At 43.6% G+C, this 22,916-nt stretch overlaps 1 protein-coding gene across 1 annotated transcript in view; it reads left to right on the forward strand.

Annotated features, from left to right (window-relative positions):
• The window catches only part of GABRE (gamma-aminobutyric acid (GABA) A receptor, epsilon), a 17,563-nt gene extending 546 nt beyond the window's left edge, over positions 1–17,017 (forward strand). The window contains exons 2-9 of the mRNA XM_005881960.1: positions 3,520–3,740; positions 4,166–4,233; positions 7,361–7,581; positions 8,317–8,399; positions 9,758–9,895; positions 14,384–14,536; positions 14,653–14,852; positions 15,137–17,017. Of these exons, the coding sequence (XP_005882022.1) occupies positions 3,520–3,740; positions 4,166–4,233; positions 7,361–7,581; positions 8,317–8,399; positions 9,758–9,895; positions 14,384–14,536; positions 14,653–14,852; positions 15,137–15,505 (1,453 nt within the window). The 3' untranslated portion in view covers positions 15,506–17,017. The remainder of the gene's footprint in view (positions 1–3,519; positions 3,741–4,165; positions 4,234–7,360; positions 7,582–8,316; positions 8,400–9,757; positions 9,896–14,383; positions 14,537–14,652; positions 14,853–15,136) is intronic.
• The last annotated feature ends 5,899 nt before the right edge of the window (positions 17,018–22,916 follow it).

A 22,916-nucleotide genomic window follows, 5' to 3' on the forward strand; every position in this document is an offset into this window, starting at 1 on the left:
TGACTTTCCTTCCTTCTGCACTAGCCTTGGTTTAGTCTCAGAGTTCCCACCCCAGCTACCCACCCCACCCTCTCTACCGCTAGTCTCCCCTTCTTATCCCTCCTCCTCTCCCCCAAACACACACACACACACACACACACACACACCCTGCTGGGCCTTGGGCAGACTGGAGCCAGAGATCAAGGAATGGTATTCTCTGAGGTTTATGGTTTGGGTCCTGGATTTCAGTCTCTCCTCACTTTTCTAAAAGCTATCAGCAGGTTTCCCTTGAGCAGCCAGTTTCCCTCGCACCTTCTGGCCCTGGCACTTTGCTAGGAATGTTCCCTGTGTTGCTGGCTTTTTAGGGTGGAAGATGACTGCTTCATATTTTTGAGAGGGTTTCATGCTGACTGCGAACTGTCAAGTGTTCCTAAGCTTCCTGAACTGCCCAGCATTCTCGAATCCTCCATGGCACTGGGCTTGTGTCTTGCTTAACTGTGTTGGGGAGCTTGAAGATGGCTTCTTTTCTCACCTTAGAATGCTTTAGTTCCTCAAGGGAGGGGCTGGCTGTATGGCTCACTGGTGCCCTCACTTGGGGGTGAGGGCAGCAGAGGCTTGATAAATATTTCTGAATTTGTGCTAGGAATTTCCAGTTATCCACATCAATCCAGATGTGAAATAGACTGGCTGGGAGAGCTGAGTGATGACTGGCTAGGGCAAAAGAGGGGTGGGAGCAGGGAAGAAAGAGGGAGGGGGCATAAGGAGGGAAACAACCAGGAGGGTGGGCTATTGAGATGGAAACTACCTTTCTATCCAGGGGGAAGGGCTGCAGTAACTGATGTTCAAACATTGTCAACATGGCAACCCATGACGTCAAGAAAGAGCTGGGGAGGGTGCAGTGGGGTATGCTGGCAAGGGCCACATCAAACCAGGAATACTTGCTTTGGTCCAGACTCAGCCTCAAATTAATTGTGTGACTTTAGGCACAGCCCTCCCCTGATCTGAGCCTCAGTTTCTCCATTTGTAAGGTGAAAAAGAGGGCTGATTTTGTGAAAAAAAAAACATCCATGGCCCTTCTCCTATTCCCTTCTCTCCTCCCAGCTAGCTGAATGAACATCCTCAGTGGGGGCAGGGGTTGCAGAAATTCAGCTCCATCTTGGACCATCACGTCTAATAAGGGATGTGAAAATTCCCATGGAATGATTCCACTAGTCCAGTACATGAGTGTTTTTCAGGTTTTGTTTTTTCTTGCCCTGAAAATGGGTTTAATGGCTGAGGAAAAGTATGCCTTGTCAGCAGCTCCTTAACCCCAAGGATCCCAGGATGAGAGTGTTTTTGTTTGTTTGTTTACTGCTAAATATAATTGTAGAATTACAGCAACATCAAGTCCCTCTAATATCATTTTCATTGCAGACTAGTGTATGAACAGGGGGGCTTTGGTGACCCCTGGCTTTGGCTTATTTGCCTCCTAAACCTCAGATTCTTTGTTTTTGGCTTCAGACATCAGGGAGGGGCTGCTGCAGGTTCTTGGATAGTCTTGGCTGGCATTGTGAATCCTGATTGTGCTATATTCCTGGCCACGTCACTTATTTTAGGGAGTCTCAAGCCCCTATTCTCCCTCCTCCCCTCCCAAAGTGGTTGGTATTATTTATTTGGGGGACTAGGGGAAAACCTCAGGGAAAGGGGACATCTCTGGATGTGGTATTTAGAAATGGAAACTATTTTTTCCTAAGCCCAGTTCTCCCCTGGCCCACAATGGGAATTAGCCACTTTGTTCATGAGAAACGGCATAGACGTGGCACATCTGTACACCAGTTAAGCCATTTTAAGAGCTTGAAATAGTATAGGAAAATTCATTTTGCTGTTCAAATTGGCAGTCCCTTGGTCTGCAGTACAGAGGCCATGCCCACATCTTCTGCCCTGTTAACCCCTTATTTTAGGAAACAAGTTTCCTTATGGCTTTTTAAAAACTAAAATAATTTTGTAGGTATAATATACAAATATAAAAATATAGAAATCTGAGCAAACAGCTCAGTGCATATTCACAAAGTAAACATGCTATTGTAACCCCCACTAGACCAGGGAATAGAACATTCCAGTCACTTTCACCCCCTCCCCCTACAACCCTCACTACATGCCTCCCCACCAGTCCACTCCTCCCCAAATGAAACCACTCTCCTGCTTTCTAGTATCACAGATCAGTTTTCCTCATAGCTTGTCAAAAAGCTTTTTATTATATTTTTTCATACATATGTAAAAGTAGAGGGAACAGTAGAGTGAATCTCCTTGTATCCATTAATTATCAACTCATGGCCACTCTTATTTTCTCTATGCCCAACAAACTCTCCACTTCCAGCTTAAATTATTTTAAAACAAGTCTAAGTCATTATATCATTTTATATGTAATCATTTTAGTATGTATTTCTAGTCATAAGGCCCTCAAAAACATAATAAAATACAATGATTACACCAAAAAATTTAGAATTTCTTCATGCTGAAGAAAATATCTAGCCAGTGTTCAGATCACCCCTATTTTGTCAGAAATTTTTTTTGTTTTGTTTTTTAGTTTGCCTGTTAAAATCAGGGTCTGAATAAGGTCCATAAATTATTTTTATTAGCATTTTTATTTTTCAAAACTTCGTATTGCATTAGAACGTGTATTCACAAAAGTGCTCAAATCGTAAGTGTACAGCTGATGAGTTGTCAGAAAATTGCCACACTGATATCAAGACACCCACATTAGGACCTAGAACATGACCAGTACCTTAGAAGACCCTTGGTACCCCCTTCCTCACTGCCTCTTAGCAAGATAGCATAACCTTGACTAAATAAATATATTGGCAGGTGGCTTTTAACATTTTTGTTTTTTTAAATTTAATTATTCTTCTCTTTAGTTTTTTGGCTATGGTGCATGGCTGTGGCTCTCAGGGTGGATTTCTGTTGGCCATCTATTTCCTGGATTACAGTCTTTGGGTGAAGGACTCCTGCCTTTTCTCAATGCTTAGAGTTTCCTCCAACCCCCAGCCTCCAACTCCAATGCAATGAGTATCATGAAAGCAAAGAAATGCAGACTATTCCCACAGCATTCCAGCCCTCTCTGGGAGAGGTTTCTCTGGCTTTCCTGAGAATTCCTCAGGGGTCCTGCCCCTCTGCCTGCCCATTTGCTCCTGGATGGTGTTGGTCAGGCAGACTGGAGACCAAGCCTAGCAACTGCAGCTGATTGGCTAGAGCTCATACACCAGTGCCTTCACCATTTTCATTGAAAAAATATTTTAAAATATTGAGCTCGGTTTTCATATTGATTTTTTAAAAATAAAGAATGATCATAAAAAAGTGATAGCATGGAAAATTCCCAAAGACCAGCAAGATTTAGAAGAAATAAATAAGTATAATCTGTAACTGGCTCATAATTTACTGTTGCTAGTCACTCTTTATGCCTTAGGTTGCAGATTATTTTGGTTTGCTTCTGTCCAGAGAGGTACCAACTGGGGCCTCTACAGATTGGAGGGCAGAGTTTAATTTTTTGTTTGTGTATTCTAGGATTGAAGGAACTCATGTTGAATCAGAGATGGGAGCATGTGCTCATCATGATGATGTCTATGGCCCCAAGCCCCAGTATCCCAAAAAGAAACTCCCCTCTGAAGAAATAAAGCCCACTGCTATTAATACCCACCGTGACCTTGGAAAACTGCCAGCAGCCACTCAAATCCTGGACAGTATCCTCAATAACTCTGATTACAAACTGCGCCCCGGCGTTGGTGGTAAGTAGTAGAACATAGTTCTTCCTCCCAGAGGGGAGAGAGTTTGAGGGCATAAGTATAGAGAATAAGCCTGGGGTGTTGGTGAGGGTGCCATACATGTGGGCAGGAACATCTGTTGCTCACCTCTTAGGTGAGCTCAGCAATGCCATTTACCTTGGTCTAGACTTTTTCCTTCTCTCATCCTGTTTTCCCAGCTATAAAATGAGATAACTGGACTAGGTGATATGATATTGGAGGTATGTATAACTCTTACAGTCTATGAATTGGTTCTTGCCATGTAAGAACAAAGAAAGGGAAAGGATTGGATGTTGCAACCATTTAGTCTAACCCTGATCCTTCTCCCTTTTTCTGCCTTCAGACCACACCCTTCCCTGCCACATGCCCCTGTAGAAAACTTACCTCTGCTACTTCTGCTTCCTTTACAGAGAAGCCCACTGTGGTCACTGTTGAGCTCTCGGTCAACACCCTTGGTCCTATCTCTATCCCAGACATGGTGAGTACTGAGCTTTGATACAGTATCTTCTAAGTTAGGGAGTTGATCCATGAGGCATTTCACATACTTAGTTTTTCTGCTCTGTGTGTCTGTAATGCAAGTTTAAGGTTGGGGGGAGAGATTTTAACAAACACTGACTTGAAAAGGAGTCTGGGAAAGGTAAGTAAGTACCTCACTGCCTGAAGAGGACCTTCAGAATCCTGACTACATCTTCCAGTCTTTCATTCAAAATAATAATAATAAAGCAACTTTAAATACCACAATGGAATGTCTTTTTTATTCTGATAATGATTTTTATGGACTTAATACTATAGTTAGTAACTCTTGTTCTAAGAATGTTTTTCTAATTTTTCCCTGGTTCCTTCTCTCCTTTTCTACTGTTATCATTCTAGTGTAGGTTCTATCTCCAGTTATCCTTCATTATCTCCCACTTGAAGAACACAAAATTCAAGGTTTCTGTCTACCCCAGTCCACATACCAACCTGGCCTCCTGAGTCATGTGTCTCCTACAATTCTGACCCTGCTTAAAGCATGAAGTTTAAACCCATACTCTAGCAGTCAAAGTCCTCCATGGCTGGAGCCAACTCAGGACTCTGGTTTTATGTCTTTTAGCCCCTCTACTCACAGTAGACTATGAGTGTTCACAAACTATCTTGTGTCTCTGAGTTGTTCAAGATATACCATTGCTCCCATTTTCTCTTTGTCATGAGCCTTATCCTTCAGGGTCTAGCTCAAATAACATTTTCATGGTATTATTCCTGACCTCCACAGCTACTTATTGCTCCCTTCTTACACCATAGCCTTTTCTTTAACACACAGATCTTTCTTGCTTATATCCCAGTTGTTTACTTGACCTTCCCTACCTCATAGTATAATTATGTGCTCTATGTCTGCCTTGCTCCCTCAACTATGGGCTTCTTAATGTCAAGGACTCAGTATATGTTAGCTGAACAAGTGAATTATGAAAGATATTCTGCACAAGTCACCTTAATCTACCCAGCCTGATAATGAGAAAGGCTGTGGTAACAAATTCCATTGTAGCCATAGCCTTGGATTGAACTCAGGCAAGACACAGTTTTCGTGTGTCTGGTATCCTACAAGCATCATTGGGTGAGCTCAGAGTCCAGGCTTTGAGATGGGATTTGCAAATAGGCACTCAGATAAGTAAACATTCATGGTAGATCAAGATGTTTATATAAGCTGAGTGGAAGAATGAGATTCCCCCTTATGATGCTTTGGCTACCAGGTTCTTGAGGCATGGTGTACTTATGTATTACTGTGTAACAAACTACCCCAAAACACAGAATCTTAAAACAACAAATAGTCATTAGTTCACAGATTATGTGGGCTAGGAATCTGGACATGATAACATTGAGCAAGAGCACAGAATGGATTGTGGAGGGGAAGGTTTCTCCTTATTACCAAGCACTTCATATGGCCTGAGAACGAATGAGGCTGTGCAAACCAAGTTGGAGCTGTCAGCCATTTGGGACTGAAGAAACACTCTGAAGGCCACTTGTGAGGGCTGGATGGAGGAGCCTGGTGGGTCAGGGCTGAGGGCACCCAAGTGAATGGTATCCAGGCTCTGTCATCTTTTTTCTGTCTGCTTCTGCTTCTCTGGACTACTGCATGGAATATTCTGTCTGGGAGGCTGGATCCCAGCAGTTCTCACCAACTTTTGGGGTAGGCAGCAAAGGCAAGTAGGGATTATCTTGACCTTCCCCAGTGCAGGTTCTACTGGTGTCCAGGGTTATGAGTGGCTGGTTGGTGTTCATTGTTTGATGTAGGATAACTCAGGGTAAAGACCTATGTATTCTGCAGAGGGAAATTGGATCTCAGTACCCAAAGGGATTGTTGGTGTAAGTGAAATAAACATGGGAGAGGGAAATCAGTGAAGCTCCTCCCAGGACAAGGCTATGGTAATGGTGCTCTGAGCACCGTTGTTAACTATTTGTGTGACTTTGGACAGGCTCCTTCCTTTCTGAGCCTCAGTTTCCATACCTGTAAAGTAAAGGCAGTTGAGCTAGCCTTCAAGAGTCTACCTTGGCCGAAACCGGTTTGGCTCAGTGGATAGAGCGTTGGCCTGAGGACTGAAGGGTCCCAGGTTCGATTCCGGTCAAGGGCATGTACCTGGGTTGCGGGCACATCCCCAGTAGGAGATGTGCAGGAGGCAGCTGATCGATGTTTCTCTCTCATCGATGTTTCTAGCTCTCTATCTCTCTCCCTTTCTCTCTGTAAAAAATCAATAAAATATATTTTTTTTAAAAAAGAGTCTACCTTGGCTTAGTTCTGGTACTTATTATTCAAGCTGCTTGCAGTTCTATTACAATCTGCTTTTTCTCCCTTCAGTACCAGTGGTACAAATTTCCGGTTCCTCATGCTTCTTCATGCACACCCATTCAGAGGTTAGGTGCTCGTGTTTAAGAAGAAAAACAACACAAAAAATTATTCAAAAAACATGCAACTGAATAGACATTTATCTTGTGACACAAAGTACTTCATTTTTAATGTAATTCTGGAGGATGAATGATTTAGGTTAATTAAAAGCTGTGTTCCCCAAATAAAAGCTGAAAGACAAAACTTTGCTGTATATAATCAACACTGTGTGTGTTTGTGAAATGATTTCGAGCTGAGATCTTTGGTTTGCTATGAAACAATGGGAGCTGAGAGAGTGTTGACCTGGCTGGAGTAGCAAAACAGTCCTATAAGGGAATGGTGATGTGATGAGTCCAGCCCATGAAATTAAGCCACTATTGCCTGTTTCTAGATGAAATGTATCTTCCCAGACTGTTATCCATTTGGGAATATTTCTTTCCTTTAGGAATACCTGGAAATAGAAAACTCCTACAGCCAAACTCATGCTGTTGTCCTCTAATGCCAGGGGTGGGGAGCACCCTTCCCACAGGCCATAAAACACCAGAGAAATCATTTGTTCTGGCCAAATATAGCAGACTCATATTTAAGTTGATAATTTTGTATGGCCTGCCAATGATGTTATAAATATTCAAATGGCCTTTGGCAGAAAAAAGGTTCCCCATCCCTGTTCTATGCAAACCTAAGTGGGTTTCTATCTGCTTGATAAGCTTGTCACAGGATGCCATGAGCTTTATTTTATCTTTTCCACCAGGCGTTCTCCATTGACATCACTTTCTACCAGACCTGGTATGATGAACGCCTCCGTTTCAATGGAAGCTTTGAGAGCTTTGTTCTGAATGGCAACATGATGAGCCAGTTATGGATCCCAGACACCTTTTTTAGGAATTCTAAGAAGATCCGTGTGTATTCGATCACCATGCACAGCAAGGTGGTCCGCATCCACAAGGATGGCAAGGTGTTGTACACAGATAGGTATGTCAAACCTCTGGAATCTCAATCCTTGGGACTCTTCCTCCCCTTTTGAGACTTTTTTGCCAAAGAAACAAGGACAGAGGCTTCATCTTCAATGATACTTCTAAGGGCCTTTCCAAACTTTCTGAGACCATGAGCTCAACCCTCTCATGTATAGACACAGACACTAAGTCCTCAAAATAGAAAGATGGTACTTAAGACCACACCAAGTTTCTGGCAGAGCTGGAACTGGTACCCATTTACTAGGCTCCAAGTCCAGAGCTCCCCTACTAGAATGTATCAGTATGACTGCATTGCCTGGACAATTCCATCCAGAGAGGGCACTGGATGTAAGGACACATTCATAGTGGTGGAATTGTTAGGTGGAGCAGTAACACAGTGGTCAGAAAGATAGCAAAGACCAGGTTGGGTACCTGAATGCCTGGCAGGGGAAGGTTGTAAATGGCTGGTGTAGGGGGTGGAGAGGTGATAGAGTGGGAAAGTGTTGGCAGTTTCTGGAAGCTGGGATGGGCAAGAAACAAAAGCCCATCTATGTCAGTCCTTACAGTTTTCTGATGATGGAGACCAGAGTAGCCAGATACTTCCAAGCTGTTCTTCCTCTCTTTTTGTCTTTCCTTTGAGCCCTTTGACTCAAATCCCACTGTTGCCATTCATTGGTGGTGATCCTTGGGCCCAAGTTGAGTGTATATGTAAGTGTTCAGAGCCAGCCTAATGAGGCTTCTTTCTCCCTTCCAGGATGACCATTGATGCTGGATGTTCATTCCACATGCTCAAATTTCCAATGGATTCTCACTCTTGCCCTCTGTCTTTTTCTAGCTGTGAGTACCTTCTTAGGTTTCTGGGGCCCCAGAGTCATACTGGGATCCTCCTTTTTCTCATCTTTGCCTTTTATATTTCTCCTAAGTTGGTGCCAGGGTTGCCCAGGACCACCCAATCCATGCTCATCTCCTTTCCTGCTGACAATACTGTGTTGCTCAATCTGCGTCTCATGTTGGGTTCTTTTCTCTCCCTTTCACTCCATCTCAAGTCTGTTATCCACCACTGAAGTGTATCTCATGTATGTCTGTTCCTTTCCATCTCCACTGTCACTAACTTGGATAGGTCTTTGTCATCTTCCATTTGGACTTTTGCAACATCTTCACTTTGAAGCTGAACATGTCCAAAACTAAATATATAGTCTACTCCCAACCTCTACCCCCAAACTAAATGTGCTTCTTCTGTGTTCTCACCCATCTCGTTGAAATACATCATCACCCACTAAGTTGTTCTAGCCAAGAACTTTGATGCTTCTTTCTTCTTCACCTGCTACATCTAATCAATTTCATGGTGTTGATATTCCCTTCCAAATCGCTATTGATCCTGTCTGTCCCTCTGCATTTTCACTGCCACAGCTTTGAATACTGCCTTCATTCATTTTATTATGCCTGGATTACTGCACTGGCCTCCCATAACTGGTATACCTGTCAACAGGCTATCTTCATATTATGACCAGAGTGACCTAGCTGAAGAATCATTTAGACCAAGTCATTTCTTAGTTTCAAATCCTTCCTTATCTCTCATGTACCAATTCCAAATCATTACAATATTCCTCAAGGCCCACCACAAATTGGTCCCTAATACCTACCCTTGTATACTTCATTTAACGTCTGTTAGCTATCCATCCTGAACTTTTAGCATTTCCTAATACATAAGATATGTTTATCTCTCTGTGCATAGAACACCCTCCTCACCCTTTCAGCATCATACATATAGAGAAAACTGACTCAACTTTAAAGACTTATTGGGAATGTCACCTACTCTAAGAAGTCTTTTCTGGATATATCCCTAAGTGATCTTTCCTCCTCTATCTCTCTACTGTCCAAGGGCAGAGGTTTCTCAGAACAATTTTATGAATTACAGATGTATACTCACTGTCCAACTCAATAAAATGTGAATGCTTGAGGGGCAGGGTTCCTGCCTTGTTCATCTATGTATTTCCAGAACAAGGCCTGGTACTGAAGAATGCTCAATAAATGCACTTATTGAATGGACTTCAACAATGAGGTAAGAGAGGCAAGGTGCCACACTGGTGAGGCCAGAGTCAGGACTCCAAAGCATTGTTCAGACTCCATGCTGGTGGAGACCTCCACAAGGCTTCCCAGTCTCACATGACTCTCCTTCCCATATTGCTTTACAGTTTCCTATCCTGAGAATGAGATAATGTACAAGTGGAAAGATTTCAAGCTTGAAATCAATGAGAATAATTCCTGGAAGCTCTTACAGTTTGATTTTATAGGAGTGAGCAATGAGACCGAAATTATCTCAACCATGGCGGGTAAGTGCCCCCTTTGGAACCAGGGCTAAGCAGAGGCCTAGGAGGGTGGTAGGGATGAGTGGAGGTAGCCATCATTCATACAAATGCTATGTAATCATCCCATGGAAATATTGTAGAACATGGCTCCTGTCTTGTTAATGCTAAGCACTTACAACTGTTTGCAGAGGAAACTGAGACTTTGTAACTACATCTCAGTCTCATCTGCAAAGAAGTAAGTGCTTTGCCAAATCCCCGCACAGGGTAAGTAGATAAAGTTGTATTGTCAGAATTTGCAACTAGCTTTGTCATGCAGACCCTTCAGTTTTAAGTCTTTGTTACAACTGACCTACTTGAATGACTATGAGGAATGTAGCTCATGTGAGTTCTCCATACCCAGAACCAATCCAAGCCAGCTGAGTGAGAAGCAAAGACTTTCCTAACAGGAGATGGAAGCTAGAGTTCTAATGTCAACCAAGTGAGGTCTGGGGTAGTATGGAGGAAGTTTCAGCAGCTACAATGGCTGCTGCATCAACATTTATTTTAAAGGAGCAGCTCTGACAAGCACAGATTTCTGTCAAAGGCTTCATTATAAATTCAACATGGGTATGTAGTGACCACTGGCTTTCTGATCTTGTTCCTAAAAGGACCAGATGGGAGGGTCCTGGGTCTCATACTTCAGCTTCCAACTAGGTGTGAGCATCTTTGCTTGTGTTCCTAGGTGATCTGAATAAGGAGCCAAGGGACCTCCTCAGGGTTGCTCCCAGAGCAGCCCTGGAAATCCTCTTCACACATACTGGCCAAGTCAGGGCAGTGGAGGCACTGCTCTCATCGTCTCCAGAATGCGGATGAAGCCATTCACCAAATCAACCATTTGCCATGGGAGGCATCTTGCTTTGTGTCCATGAGGCTAGGCAGGAAATATGCTCTTGCTTTACTTGTTGAGTGACTGGGTGAGGGATATCTCATGCTCATCTGGCTAGAGCTTTGCTTGCACAGTACTAGGTAGGGGGAGAGGTCTGCTTTACCAATGCTTTCCTTTTTCTTGGGAATTCTGGGTAAGCAGTTTTACTACTTTTGATTTGGAATCCTTGATCTTCTGTCAGCTAACCATGGGCCTGCCTCTTGCTTTTCTGCATCTCAGTTTCCCCAAACAGGTAGGACCCATCATCAAAAGTGGCAGAGGAGACAAGGCCCAGGGGCTTTCAAGTCACTAGTGGTTCCGTTTAGTAGATGGTTGTGCATTGTTTCAAAATGGTACCCTAGTGACTACAAAGCCCCAGAGCCAGCATCATCACTAAAGCAATGGCAATAGGTAAGCACCAGTCTTCCCTGGGAGAGATAAGGGTTTTTATGGAGAAAAAAAAGGAGGGCTTCTTTTTCTTCTGTTAGAGACTAATTGATTTGGAATCATGGTTTCTCCAGTATCACAGTTATCTTTGGGACTGATCCCAAACTCTTCCACTTCCAGTCGCCTCAAGGGCAGTCTCTCCATAAGTAGCAAACTTAAGTACTAAGATCCTAAAGGTTCAGAAAGCAATGGTAGCTTGCTACTCTGGCTACCTTTTGTGTAGAGCGAGAAGGTTCTCAGAGAGTCCATCCTTGACTCCAGTGAGTAAGCCAGCCTTCACTGGTGGCTGTTGAGACTCTGATGGAATTTTACCTATGATTAGGACTTTGCTTTCTTTTCTTTTTTAAAATTTGTCTTTATTGTTGATAGTATTACAGATGTCCCCTTAGTTTTTGTTTTTTCCCCATTGAGTTCCTCCACCAGGCACCTACTCCTCCTAGGCCTTCACCACACTATTGTCTGTGTCCATGGGCTAAGCATATATTCATATAAGTTTCCCAGTTAATCTCCCCCTACCCACCTACCCACCCCTGCCTTAGGACCTCACTTTCTTGAGAGTTTCTTCCTTCTGTAGATAATTCCGTACATCAGAAAACTCTCCCTGTTCATCTGAAATTGGAGTCTTTGGAACTTCCACCCATCGGATCTAGTTCTTTCCCCCTAAAATTATTGAGCTTACAGTAAGTCCAGTCACTTTCCAACAAGGTAAAGATTAAAGGGTCAGTATTATGGTTGCAGCCCTGGGTCATATTCTTGTATAGACTATACAACATTAGTTCCTTTTTCTTCCCTTGTTACTCAGAGTTTTGGGTCCACTCATCCTTCTAGTCTCAGTCCTCTGGACACAGTCTTTTAAATTGTGCCCCCCTGACAGTGCAGTGACCAACTGGGGGTCTGACCAAAGCAGATAAGAAGACAAGAGCAGAGAACACCTCTGCCTTTTTTTTTTTTTTTGGCTTGGTTCCTTAGCCCTAGGTATTTCCATCCTGTTTCCCCCTTACTCATTCTCCTGCATTCCTCAGAAATAACAAAAGTGGTGTGTGTTAGCATCCTTCTATCAGCTTTCAAAGATAAATTTCTGTTGATAAGTGAAGAAGGTTCGTCTTTGGCTGGAATAAATAAAATAAAAATAGTAAAAGCCAATAAGATAATAAATCTTCTTGCAATAAGTACACACTGAACAAACTTTTGTGTGAGTGGTTGTAGCTAAATAGGGTTGTGCTAAATTTTAGTCAAGACCCCAGGACAACTTGATAAATTGGAACTAGGAACTTGATAAATACATTCTGGCCAGAGACAAGTGTGAGTGGTCCCTGCAGCAACCCTGGAGTTCTATCCCCAACACTACTAGTCCGGACACAAGCATTCCACTAACCCCAAGATATGTCCTTGCCTTTTTCCAGAATATTCTGTGAAATCTTGTCCATTGTCAGTGCTGCCAAGGTGAGTAGGAAAGGGTGTTGTTCTCACTCAGCTCCAACACACTTAGACTGGAAAGGTGATCTACTTTTCAAAATTGGAGGAAAAATGGCCAAGTTAGTGTTCTGGTCTGCTTCACAAGGCATTGTGAGGCAGCAGCAAGACTTGCTGAGCATGTGCTAGGTTCCAGGCTGTGCCAGGCTTAGATGATGGGCAGGATCAAAGCCACAGGGGTGCTCTGAAAAGGGTTTGAAAGGGGTTTCAAGGCCAAGGAATTCTATAGTATCACTGAGGTGGGAGTTTGGAGCTTAGCTTCACTAAAGAGCCAACATTTGAGCTATTATACATCCAATGTGAAGTTGAGAAATAAAGGGATATTTTGGCTTCAGAAAAGCCCCCAAAATTTCTGGAGTCACGGTGGGCATGCAGTGTTTGAGATGAATGTGTCATAGTAGAGGGCAGCATGAAGGGTACAATAGAAAATACCAATTGGAGAGGTAGGTTGTCATTAGGTCCTATTGAAGTCATCAACCATCTAGGGCAGTGGTTCTCAACCTTCCTAATGCTGTGACCCTTTAATACAGTTCCTCATGTTGTGGTGACCCCCAACCATAAAATTATTTCCGTTGCTACTTCATAACTGTAATTTTGCTACTGTTATGAATCATAATGTAAATATCTGATATGCAGGATGTATTTAGGCGACCCCTGTGAAAAGGTCATTCGACCCCCAAAGGGGTCGCGACCCACAGGTTGAGAACCGCTGATCTAGGGAGAGAGCCAACATCAAGGACATGATACCCAAATGAATGTCAAGACCTCAGCCGCCTGTGTGTGTATACTCTGCATACCTGACATCTAGAGGACTAAATAAAAATTTCACTTTCAGCTAATTCTTGTTTTTCCAAAACACTCAATTTGGGTTATGGTACTAGATTAAGAACAGGGAGTCCAGGGTTAGAATATTGGTATAAATATGCAAGCTATTGCAGGGAATCTGAGAATAGATAGGATTAACTTAGGGTATGGTGGTGTGTGCATATGCGTGTAAGATGTTAGTTGGAGTCAGTCCATGGTAGGTCTTTGGTGTCAGGTACATAGTGTAAACTTGATTCTATAGCTCTTTTAGAGCAGGGAACCACCAGAGGTTTGGGATTAGGCTAGTGATTTTTTTTTGGCCATTGTTGGAACAGTGCTAAGGCATTTCACCAGCATATGAATGTATGGAAGGAGGCCTAATGGATTATGTGCTTCCCCCACCACCTCACAGACCACCCTTGGCACTTTTTCTGAGAATACATATTGTAAGGGCTAGTAGTGCATGTGTAAAGCTGTGATTCTGCAGAGTAGATGTGGCAAATCAGTGGACATAAAGGCCTCAGTAAGACATCTGGACATTAGCTGTGTGGTCCTAATATCTAGAGAGCTAGCTGATTTTTCACTTTCATCTGACTCTTCTGCCATCCTGGAAAGGCAGATGTAGGGTGTGGGACAGTGAACTGAGAAAGAAGCAATTAAAGTTCTTCTCCTGGCTTAGCTCTTAACTGACCATGGCTCTTGCAAGGTGTCTCCTTTCTGGGCTTCTGATTCTCTGTAGGTGGCACTGGAATAATATGCCTCTAACCTAGGACTGTGGTGGGGATCCCATGGGCTGAATAATGGGACCTTTAATATGCATGTCCTGCCTGGGGAAGACCCTTATGTCATTGCTGTAATAAAGTGGTATTTTTTATGTTTTCCAGGTGATTTCATGGTCATCACGCTTTTCTTCAATGTAAGCAGGCGATTCGGCTTTAATGCTGTTCAAAACTATGTCCCTTCTTCTATGACCACAGTCATGTCCTGGATTTCCTTTTGGATCAAGAAAGAATCTTCTCCAGCCAGGACCTCTTTAGGTGAGTAGGTAAGGTGGGTATCCACCTGGGCACAGAATTGCCTTCTCAGGGATCCTTTCAGCAGTGTGATATATGGATACATAGCTAAGCCTACCTCCACTCCTGTGTTTTAACAGGCATCACCTCTGTACTCACCATAACCACATTGGGTTCCTGTTCCCAGAAGAATTTCCCACGTGAATCCTATATAACAGCCTTGGATGTCTACTTTGCTATTTGCTTCCTCTTTTGCGTTTTTGCTCTGGTGGAGTTTGCTGTGCTTAACTTCCTGATCCACAACCACACGAGACCCCGTGCTTCTCCGAGACTTCGCTATGTATGAACTGGGTATGGGCGTGGTAGCATGGTTTGGGAGTATTGAAGCATGCAAGTAAGGGCACTAGAATTCATGGCACATGAGTAGCCAGCTCACTGTGTAGTGTGTGTGTGTGTGTGTGTGGGGGGGGGGTAAGCTGAAGTGTTATGGGGAGTTGAATAAACTTTCTAATGTGGTGGTGGGAATTTGGGGAAGGGGCAAAAAAAGTGTGCCAAGGACAGAATCTCTAGAAACCCCTGAGTCTTGGTTCATCTTTACTTTTTCCCCTTCCTTGTTCATTTCAGCCTCCTACCCGTGCCCGTGCCCGTGCCCGTGCCCGTGACCTTACCCCACCCCGTACCCATGCCAACCAACAGCAGCAGGAAAATGTTTTTGTGTATGACTTCGAGGGGACTGATGAGGAGAATGATGAAGAAGATGGCCCATCTTGCCCAGCTCAGCAGTCCCTCAACCCAAGACTCACCCAGCGCCGTCGCAGCTGCTGCAGGATCTGCAAGTACTTGTGTGTGGTCCGCAGTTGTGATGGCAGTTTTTGGCAGCAGGGCCGCCTCTTCATCCACATCTACCGCCTGGATAACTACTCACGAGTTATTTTCCCAGTGACCTTCATCTTTTTCAATGTGCTCTACTGGGTTATTTGCTTTAACTTGTAGGTACCAGCTGGTACCCTGTGCGGCAGCCTCCCAAGTTCCCCAGGAGGTCCCACACCCCTTACCAAGGGAGTTGGGGGAAAGCAGCAGCAGGAGCAATTAGAAAGTGTCTTTCCTCCCCCCACCCGCAGCCCATTCAATGAATACCCATGGCAGCCCATTTAGAGTAAAATGGCTCACCTCTTTATTCCTCAAGGGGCATTGGTGATGTTCAGGCTTAAAAATTGCAGGCTGTCAGTGACCAGCTCCCTAAGACCATGCCCGTGTATGAGCATATTAGCTATCTCCCAACAGTGTTGACAAACACTGCTTTTTTCAAGAATCCTAATACTGCCTTTGTGGTGCTCCAGGCCCAGATATGGCCTCAGCCTCAAAGTGCACCGACCAGCTGCTTCCCTGTTTCTGACACTTCCTTAAGATACTGGTCAGCAGTGTAATAAGGTGTGTGTGTATCCTCCATCCTTAGGTGAGATTATTATATTATTGGTTTGATTTCCCTGCCCACCCTTTCCCTGCAGATAGAGCCTGACATTATCCCTTTAAAAGGAGAGCCAACACTTGAGCTTCTTTAGGACAGTATCCCCCCCTCTGCTGCTGTGATGCCTCCCTCTCCCTCTCCTACCCCTGCCTCTATCATTCATCTGCACTACCAATTCAATGCCTTTCATACAGTGGGTTTATATTTTTGTGTGATAATAGTAATAACCCCCTGCTTTATATGCCACCTTCTCCCTCCTCCTTGACCGCTGTGACTCTTAATGTAACTACCCCAGTGACTTTCCCAGCCCCAACCCAGGTGCTAGGCCATGGTGACTTCCCAGGGCCAAGAAATGAAGGGAACTCTGCTTTGCAGTGGGCATTGCTTGCATTGATTGGTGCCCTCTACGGCACAGCATAGACGTTCTGCCACTTCCTTGGCCCCTGGATCCATGAGCCAGTCCACTCTTATCCCTGGGGCACTCTCACAATCACAATCAATCAATTGAATTCCCTTAAATTTATACAGCACTTTACCTTTTTGCAAAAACACTTTTGAAAAACTATTCTATTATAGCCTTATTGTAGCCCTGTGAAAGATTCGGGGCAGGATTCTTATCCCCATTTTGCAGATGAGAACCCTGAGGCACAGATTTCTATGGGACTGTGGATCTCACTGGAAACTACCCAGGAGCCCACTGTCATTTTCTAGAGTACATGATAGGGCTAGGCATCTGTGTTCACCATGATTCAATTCTATAGCCTCTGCTGGCACCCCAGTGGCAGGGCCCAGAGTAGCAGCCTATCTTCAGCTTTGGTCTACTCAATTCCTGGGCCTCAGGTGCTCAGACTGCCCTCAAGATCCAACCCTCTCCTGGCTCTGAGAACCCAGTGAGGTCAAATTTGGACATGCCCCAATGCTTGTATATGCTGAATGAAATCTGTGTCTGTATTTTATTGGGGGGGGTAGGGTAGGGGTTCCATCTGCTTTTTGTCACCATCACCTGAAAAGGGGAAATATATCAATAAATATATCAGCAAAACATACAACGTGTGACTGGTTTCTCACTCAAGTTTGTTCTCAGCTCAGGTTTTAAATCTTAATGATCCAACCTTTTGACTGTTTCACTCTCTCATCCATGATCTACAGACCTACAAAGCATGCATATGAACCTGCTCTCAGTGCAAGAGTGAAAGAGAGAGACTTAATAGATAGCCCCTTTATTGATCTTTTTACTTGCTTCTATACCTCTAAATAGAAGCCTTATACCTCTCCATGTCCATTTTGTTTCGCCCATCATTCTAGCCTCACCTAGAATGTTCCTACAGACCATCAAACTCAGAACATTTTCCCTACCATGTAAAGAGGGAGATGCCTAGGCACAGAGAAAAGTGTTTACAGTCATACAACTATTGAGTAATGGAGAGGGATGAGACCCCAGAAATCCCAATATCCTGTTTTGGCTTGGAGTAAGCCTGGAGATCTTGGTTGATACATCCTTCAAATGAAATGTCTCTAAAGATATATTAGGAAGTGTTGGTCCTAGCATCCTGTGACACATCCAGCTCTAAGGAAACACAGAAACAATAACAAGAACTGAAGAGACAAATGGCATCTCAACAGCCAACATTTTTGCAATAAAGTTTGTGAAATAATGCTGAAACACCTTCCCTATAAGAATTCCACATGTCCTACTGTGGATGTCCTAACCCACCACAACTTACAAGTAACAATTTAGAAGAAGGTAAATAGCTCTTCATTTTTACTTACATTACAATGAAGCTGGGAGAAAACAAAAGTTAGCCTGGCTCTTGAGCAATGAAGACATGCAAATTTGTGAGCACTCATATTTAAATGCATTTTAAAACAAAGAATTAGTACAAATGGGATACCTTAGTCACAGTGCAATAAAGCTAAGAACAAAGAAAATTCCCACCATTTGTACAATTTTAAAAAGCTCATGCAAACAGTAATTTAAAAAATGAAGAAATGGAGAAAGATAAATATCACATTATCTCACTCATTTGTGGAATATAATGAACAACATAAACTGATGAACAAAAACAGATCCTGAGACAGAGAAGCATCGATCAGACCATCAAACCTCAGATGGAAAGCAGGGGAGGGCGGGGGTAAGGGGTAGAGATCAACCAAAGGACTTGTGTGCATGCCTATAAGCCTAACCAATGGACACAGACACCAGGAGGGTGAGGGCATGAGTGAGGGGGTGGGGGGATAATGGGGGGATAAGGACATATATACAATACCTTAATCAATTAAAAAAAAGTTCTCAAGAAAAAAATTATTAACCAATGTCACCCCAATAAATTCAATAGAATTTTTTTTTAAATGAAGAAATTGCCAAATAGGTCCAGAGACATGGAAGCATGGAACAGAGGACAGATCTCAGAGGGATGAGTGTGGCTGGGAGAGATTAACCAAATAACTTGTATGCATATATGCATAGCCCATGGACACAGACAATAGGGTGATGAAGGCCTGAGGTTGGGAAGGAGCCCAGTGGAAGGGGACAATGAGGGAAAAGATGGGGGACATCTGTATTACTCTCAATAATAAAGATAAATTTCAAAAAATAAAGAAATTCAAAACATAATTGGGGGCATAATATCTAAAATTAATAAAAAAACTAAATATTAAAACACATCAGATGCAGCTAACACTGCAATTAGAGAAAATTAATAATTTAAGCATTTCAATTACTAAACACAATGGAAGAAAAATGAGTTAAGTATTAACTTGGAGTTAAGTAGAAATTGGAAAAAATAATAAAAGCAGATTATACTTTAGAAAAGTTTTGGGGAAAGATTCATTTTAAAAATAAATAGTGTAGAGAAAGCTAGTTAATCATGTAGAAAAACAATAAAAAGACTGTCTCTACTTCTCTCTTTACATTGAAATTACAGATCAATTAAAGATTTACAAACTTTTTAAGAAAATCATAAGACAATATAGGTGAAAATGTTTATATTTTGGGGATGGAAAATAAAACACCAGAAGCTATACAAATATTGAAAATTGTGTCCCTTTTAAGAATGAATAATAAAAGCAAAAAAATGTATAGAAAAACACACTGTCACTGGTTAGTTTTTCTCTGCTGCAGTCTCTGAGACTGAGATTAGCATGCAGGGGATTGACTGGGGATTCCTCTTAGGGTCAATGCCTGTGGGAGAAGAGATTGGCTTGCAATGCATTCACAATAAGGGCCTCATCTGAACACATGGGGAGTTCTGAGATTGGGTTGGGCCTTCTGAATTTTTACATATCAGGGAAAAGGGGCTGGGCTGGTATACTCTTGCACTGACCAGTCACTAAATGCCAGTATGAACTTGAGACAAAAACTTGTGTATGTGTGGAGAACCCCTCAACTATCATTCTCCAACAATCTTAGCAGCTGGAAAAACAAAGAGCTTCTATGCCAATAATACTAACTTTCATTTCTTGGAGGAATTTCTGAGAAGGTCAAATTTGCCTAAAATTCTCCAACTTTTTCAATGACTACCATGTGACAGGAGATTTCAAATTCAGGATCACGTGTAATTTCCATAGGATCCTGTAAATATCAGTTGAGTGGGTTTGCTATCTTCCCTCAATAACTCTTTTTTACACTTCCCTTTGAGATAACCTATATAATCTCAGTTGGCTGAGAATTATCTCTTTCTTTTTGATGCATGACCAAAATCTTGTGAGGTTCTGCTACACTCTACATGACTGAACATACCTGAACACCTATACAGGTGCCATCAAGTACACTGAAAATGATTATTTTCCTGGGGTACAGACACACAGACATGAAACAGTGGGGCGGGGGGGAAAGATAATTATTTTTTTAATTTGTAATTAGGATGAGCATGTCTACATAGAAACCATTTTTCACCTACAAGGGGGCTCCAAGTTTGGGGGAATTTAGCCTCCGTAGATATTTGCTCCACAGTGATTTCCATGGTCTTCCTGAATCTACCACTTATGAAGGAGGAATTGGGATTTGACCCCCTAGGTAAGCTGATCCATCCATGTATGTGTTCAGTGGCGATTTTCAAATAACACACCCCATTAAACTCCTGCTGTAAACAGCAGGTATTCTAAAAAACCTTCTTTCTAACTTCAGGGTGACATCCCCAAATTGGTAGATTATGGGCCCAATCATACTGTACTCATTGATTCATTTGGAAAGCATGTTAAGAATGTGCTGAAGACATCCAGCAGGATGTCCGAGTATCTAAAGGTCACTGTTCAAATTCAAAGAGATTTTTCCATCAGAGCAGTTCCAGGGTGAAGGATGGATGATCAGTACTTCAGCAGGGAGTAGAAATGTTCTAAGCTGGGGGCAGTGGGGGTGTAGGGGAGAGGTAGGATATTTGGGGCTGTTCCACTGTGAGTGGCCGCAGCCTTCAGAGGAGGCAACAGTGAGAAGCTGGTCAACAGGCCAGAATCCAGGGATGGACAGGAGGCCACACAGGGGAAGCCCAAGGGAAGGGTGCTGTCATGTGGAAAAATGCATGGACTGGACAGAAATGCCAGCATCTCAGCTTTCAAGGGACCCTGGGACGTGGGCAGGAGGAACCTTGGTAAATAAAGGCCACAGACAGTACCCAGATTGTGTTTGATTCACACTGTCACCTTCCTTCCTTAGGCCTGCTTTTAGTGCCTTGGCCCCAGGGTCCCTCTTTTTATTGCCTGAGAGACATCATGCAGTACTGAGAAGAAAAATGATTTATGAGTCAGAAGGTTAGGCACAGTCTGGGATGGGTGGGAACAGCGTGGACTTTAGAAGAATTCAGACCAGGGATCCAATCTCTGCCCTGTCACTTCTAGCTATGTGATCCTGGGGATATTAGCTGTCCCTAAGAGCCCCAGGTTCTTCATCTGTGAAGTAGGTGGGTTTGATAAGCCCTGTCTCGTAAGACTACAGGAATGTATGGAGTGTTTGTAAAGCACCTCCCACAGTGCTTGGTGGAGATTGGAAGCGTGATGAATGGCAGTTATTTTTAATATTATATTATCTCCAATCCCTACAACTCTATACTCTGGAAAGTGTGTGTGTGTGTGTGTGTGTGTGTGTGTGTGTGTGTGTGTGTGTGTGTGTTTGAATTTATTTTTATTGTTGAGGGTATTACAGATAAACCCATTTCCCCCCCACTTTGACCCTATCTACCTAGCTCCCTACCCCAGGCTTCACTGCACTATTGTCTGTGTTCATGGGTTATAGCATATATGCATTCAAATTCTCTGGTTTATCTCTTCCCACCACCCCTCTCCCTTTCCTCTGAGGTCTGTCTGTCTGTTCCATGCTTCTATGTCTCTGGACCCATTTGTTTCTCAGTTTCTTTTGTTCATTAGATTGCACATATAAGTGAGATCATGTGGTATTTGTCTCTTTTTAACTGGTTTATTCTACTTAGCATAATACTCTCCAGGTCCCTCTGTGCTGTTTCAAAGGGTAAGAGACCTTTCTTTTTCACAGCCAGGTCTTATTCCATGTTGTAAATGTACCAGTTTCTTTATCCACTCATGTACTGATAGGCACTTGGGCTGTTTCCAAATCTTAGCTGCTGTAAATAGTGCTGCTAATAACTTAGGAGTACAAATATTCTTTCTGATTGGTGTTCAGGATTCTTAGGATATATTCCTAGATGTGGGATTTTAGAGTCAAATGGCAGTTCCATTTTTAATATTTCGAGGAAACTCCATACTGTTTTTCACAGTGTCTGCTCCAGTCTGCATTCCCACCAGCAGTGTATTAGGGTTCCCTTTTCCCCACATCCTCACCAGCACTTGCTGTTTGTTGATTTATAGATGGTTGCAATTCTGGCAGGTGTGAGGTGATACCTTATTGTCACTTTAATTTGCATCTCTCCCATGATTAGTGACATTGAGCATTTTTTCCATATGTTTCTTGGCCATCTGTATGCCCTCTTTGGGGAAGTGTATACCCAGGTCTTTTACCCATTTTTAAATGGATTGCTTATCTTCCTTTTGTTGAGTTCTTTATATACTTGTTTTTTATGCATTAATATGAAATACAATAGAACACAGAATGTTAAATTAGCCCAAAATACTGCTTTATACATAAAACTCAGTACAATTTCATTTCAGAGGGTCAATTATTATTTTAAACTACAGGCCCGGGGCATGAAATTCATGCACAGCCTGCACCCTCTCCAATCTGGGACCCCTCAAGAGGGGTATGACTGTCTGGTGGGATTGGGCCTAAACGGGCAGTAGGACATCCCTCTCACAATCCAGGACTGCTGGCTCCCAACCGCTCGCCTGCCTGCCTGTCTGATTGCCCCTAACCCCTTCTGCCTGCCAGCCTGATCAACGCCTAACTGCTCCCCTGCCAGCCCGATGCCCCTAACTGTCCTCCCTGCAAGCCTGCTCACCCCCAACTGCCCTCCCCTGCTGGCACGGTCACCCCTAATAACTGCCCTTTGCCGGCCTGGTTGACCTCATCTGCCCTCCCCTGCTGGCTCGGTCACCCCTAACTGCCCTCCCTTGCCAGTCTGGTCACCCCTAATTGCCCTCACCTGCTGGCCCAATTGTCCCTAACTGCCCTCCCCTACCAGCCTGGTCACCCCCAACTGCGCTCCCTTGCTGGCCTGGTCACCCCTAACTGCCCTCCCCTGCAGGCCTGATAGCTCCCAACTGTCCTCCCTTGAGGCCTGGTCCCCCCCCAACTGCCCTCCCCTGCTGGCCTGGTCACCCCTAACTGCCCTCCCCTGCAGGCCTGATTGCCCATAACTGCCCTCCTCTGCAGACCCAGTCCCCCCTAAATTCCCTCCCCTGCTGGCCTGGTCTCCCCCAATTGCCAACCCCTACTGGCCCAGTCACCCCTAATTGCCCTCCCCTGAAAGCCTGATCACCCCCAACTACCCTCCCTTGAAGGCCTAGTCCCTCCCAACTGCCCTCCCCTGCTGG

This window comes from Myotis brandtii, unplaced genomic scaffold (genome assembly GCF_000412655.1).
Source record: "Myotis brandtii unplaced genomic scaffold, ASM41265v1 scaffold695, whole genome shotgun sequence".
Lineage (NCBI taxonomy): Eukaryota > Metazoa > Chordata > Mammalia > Chiroptera > Vespertilionidae > Myotis > Myotis brandtii.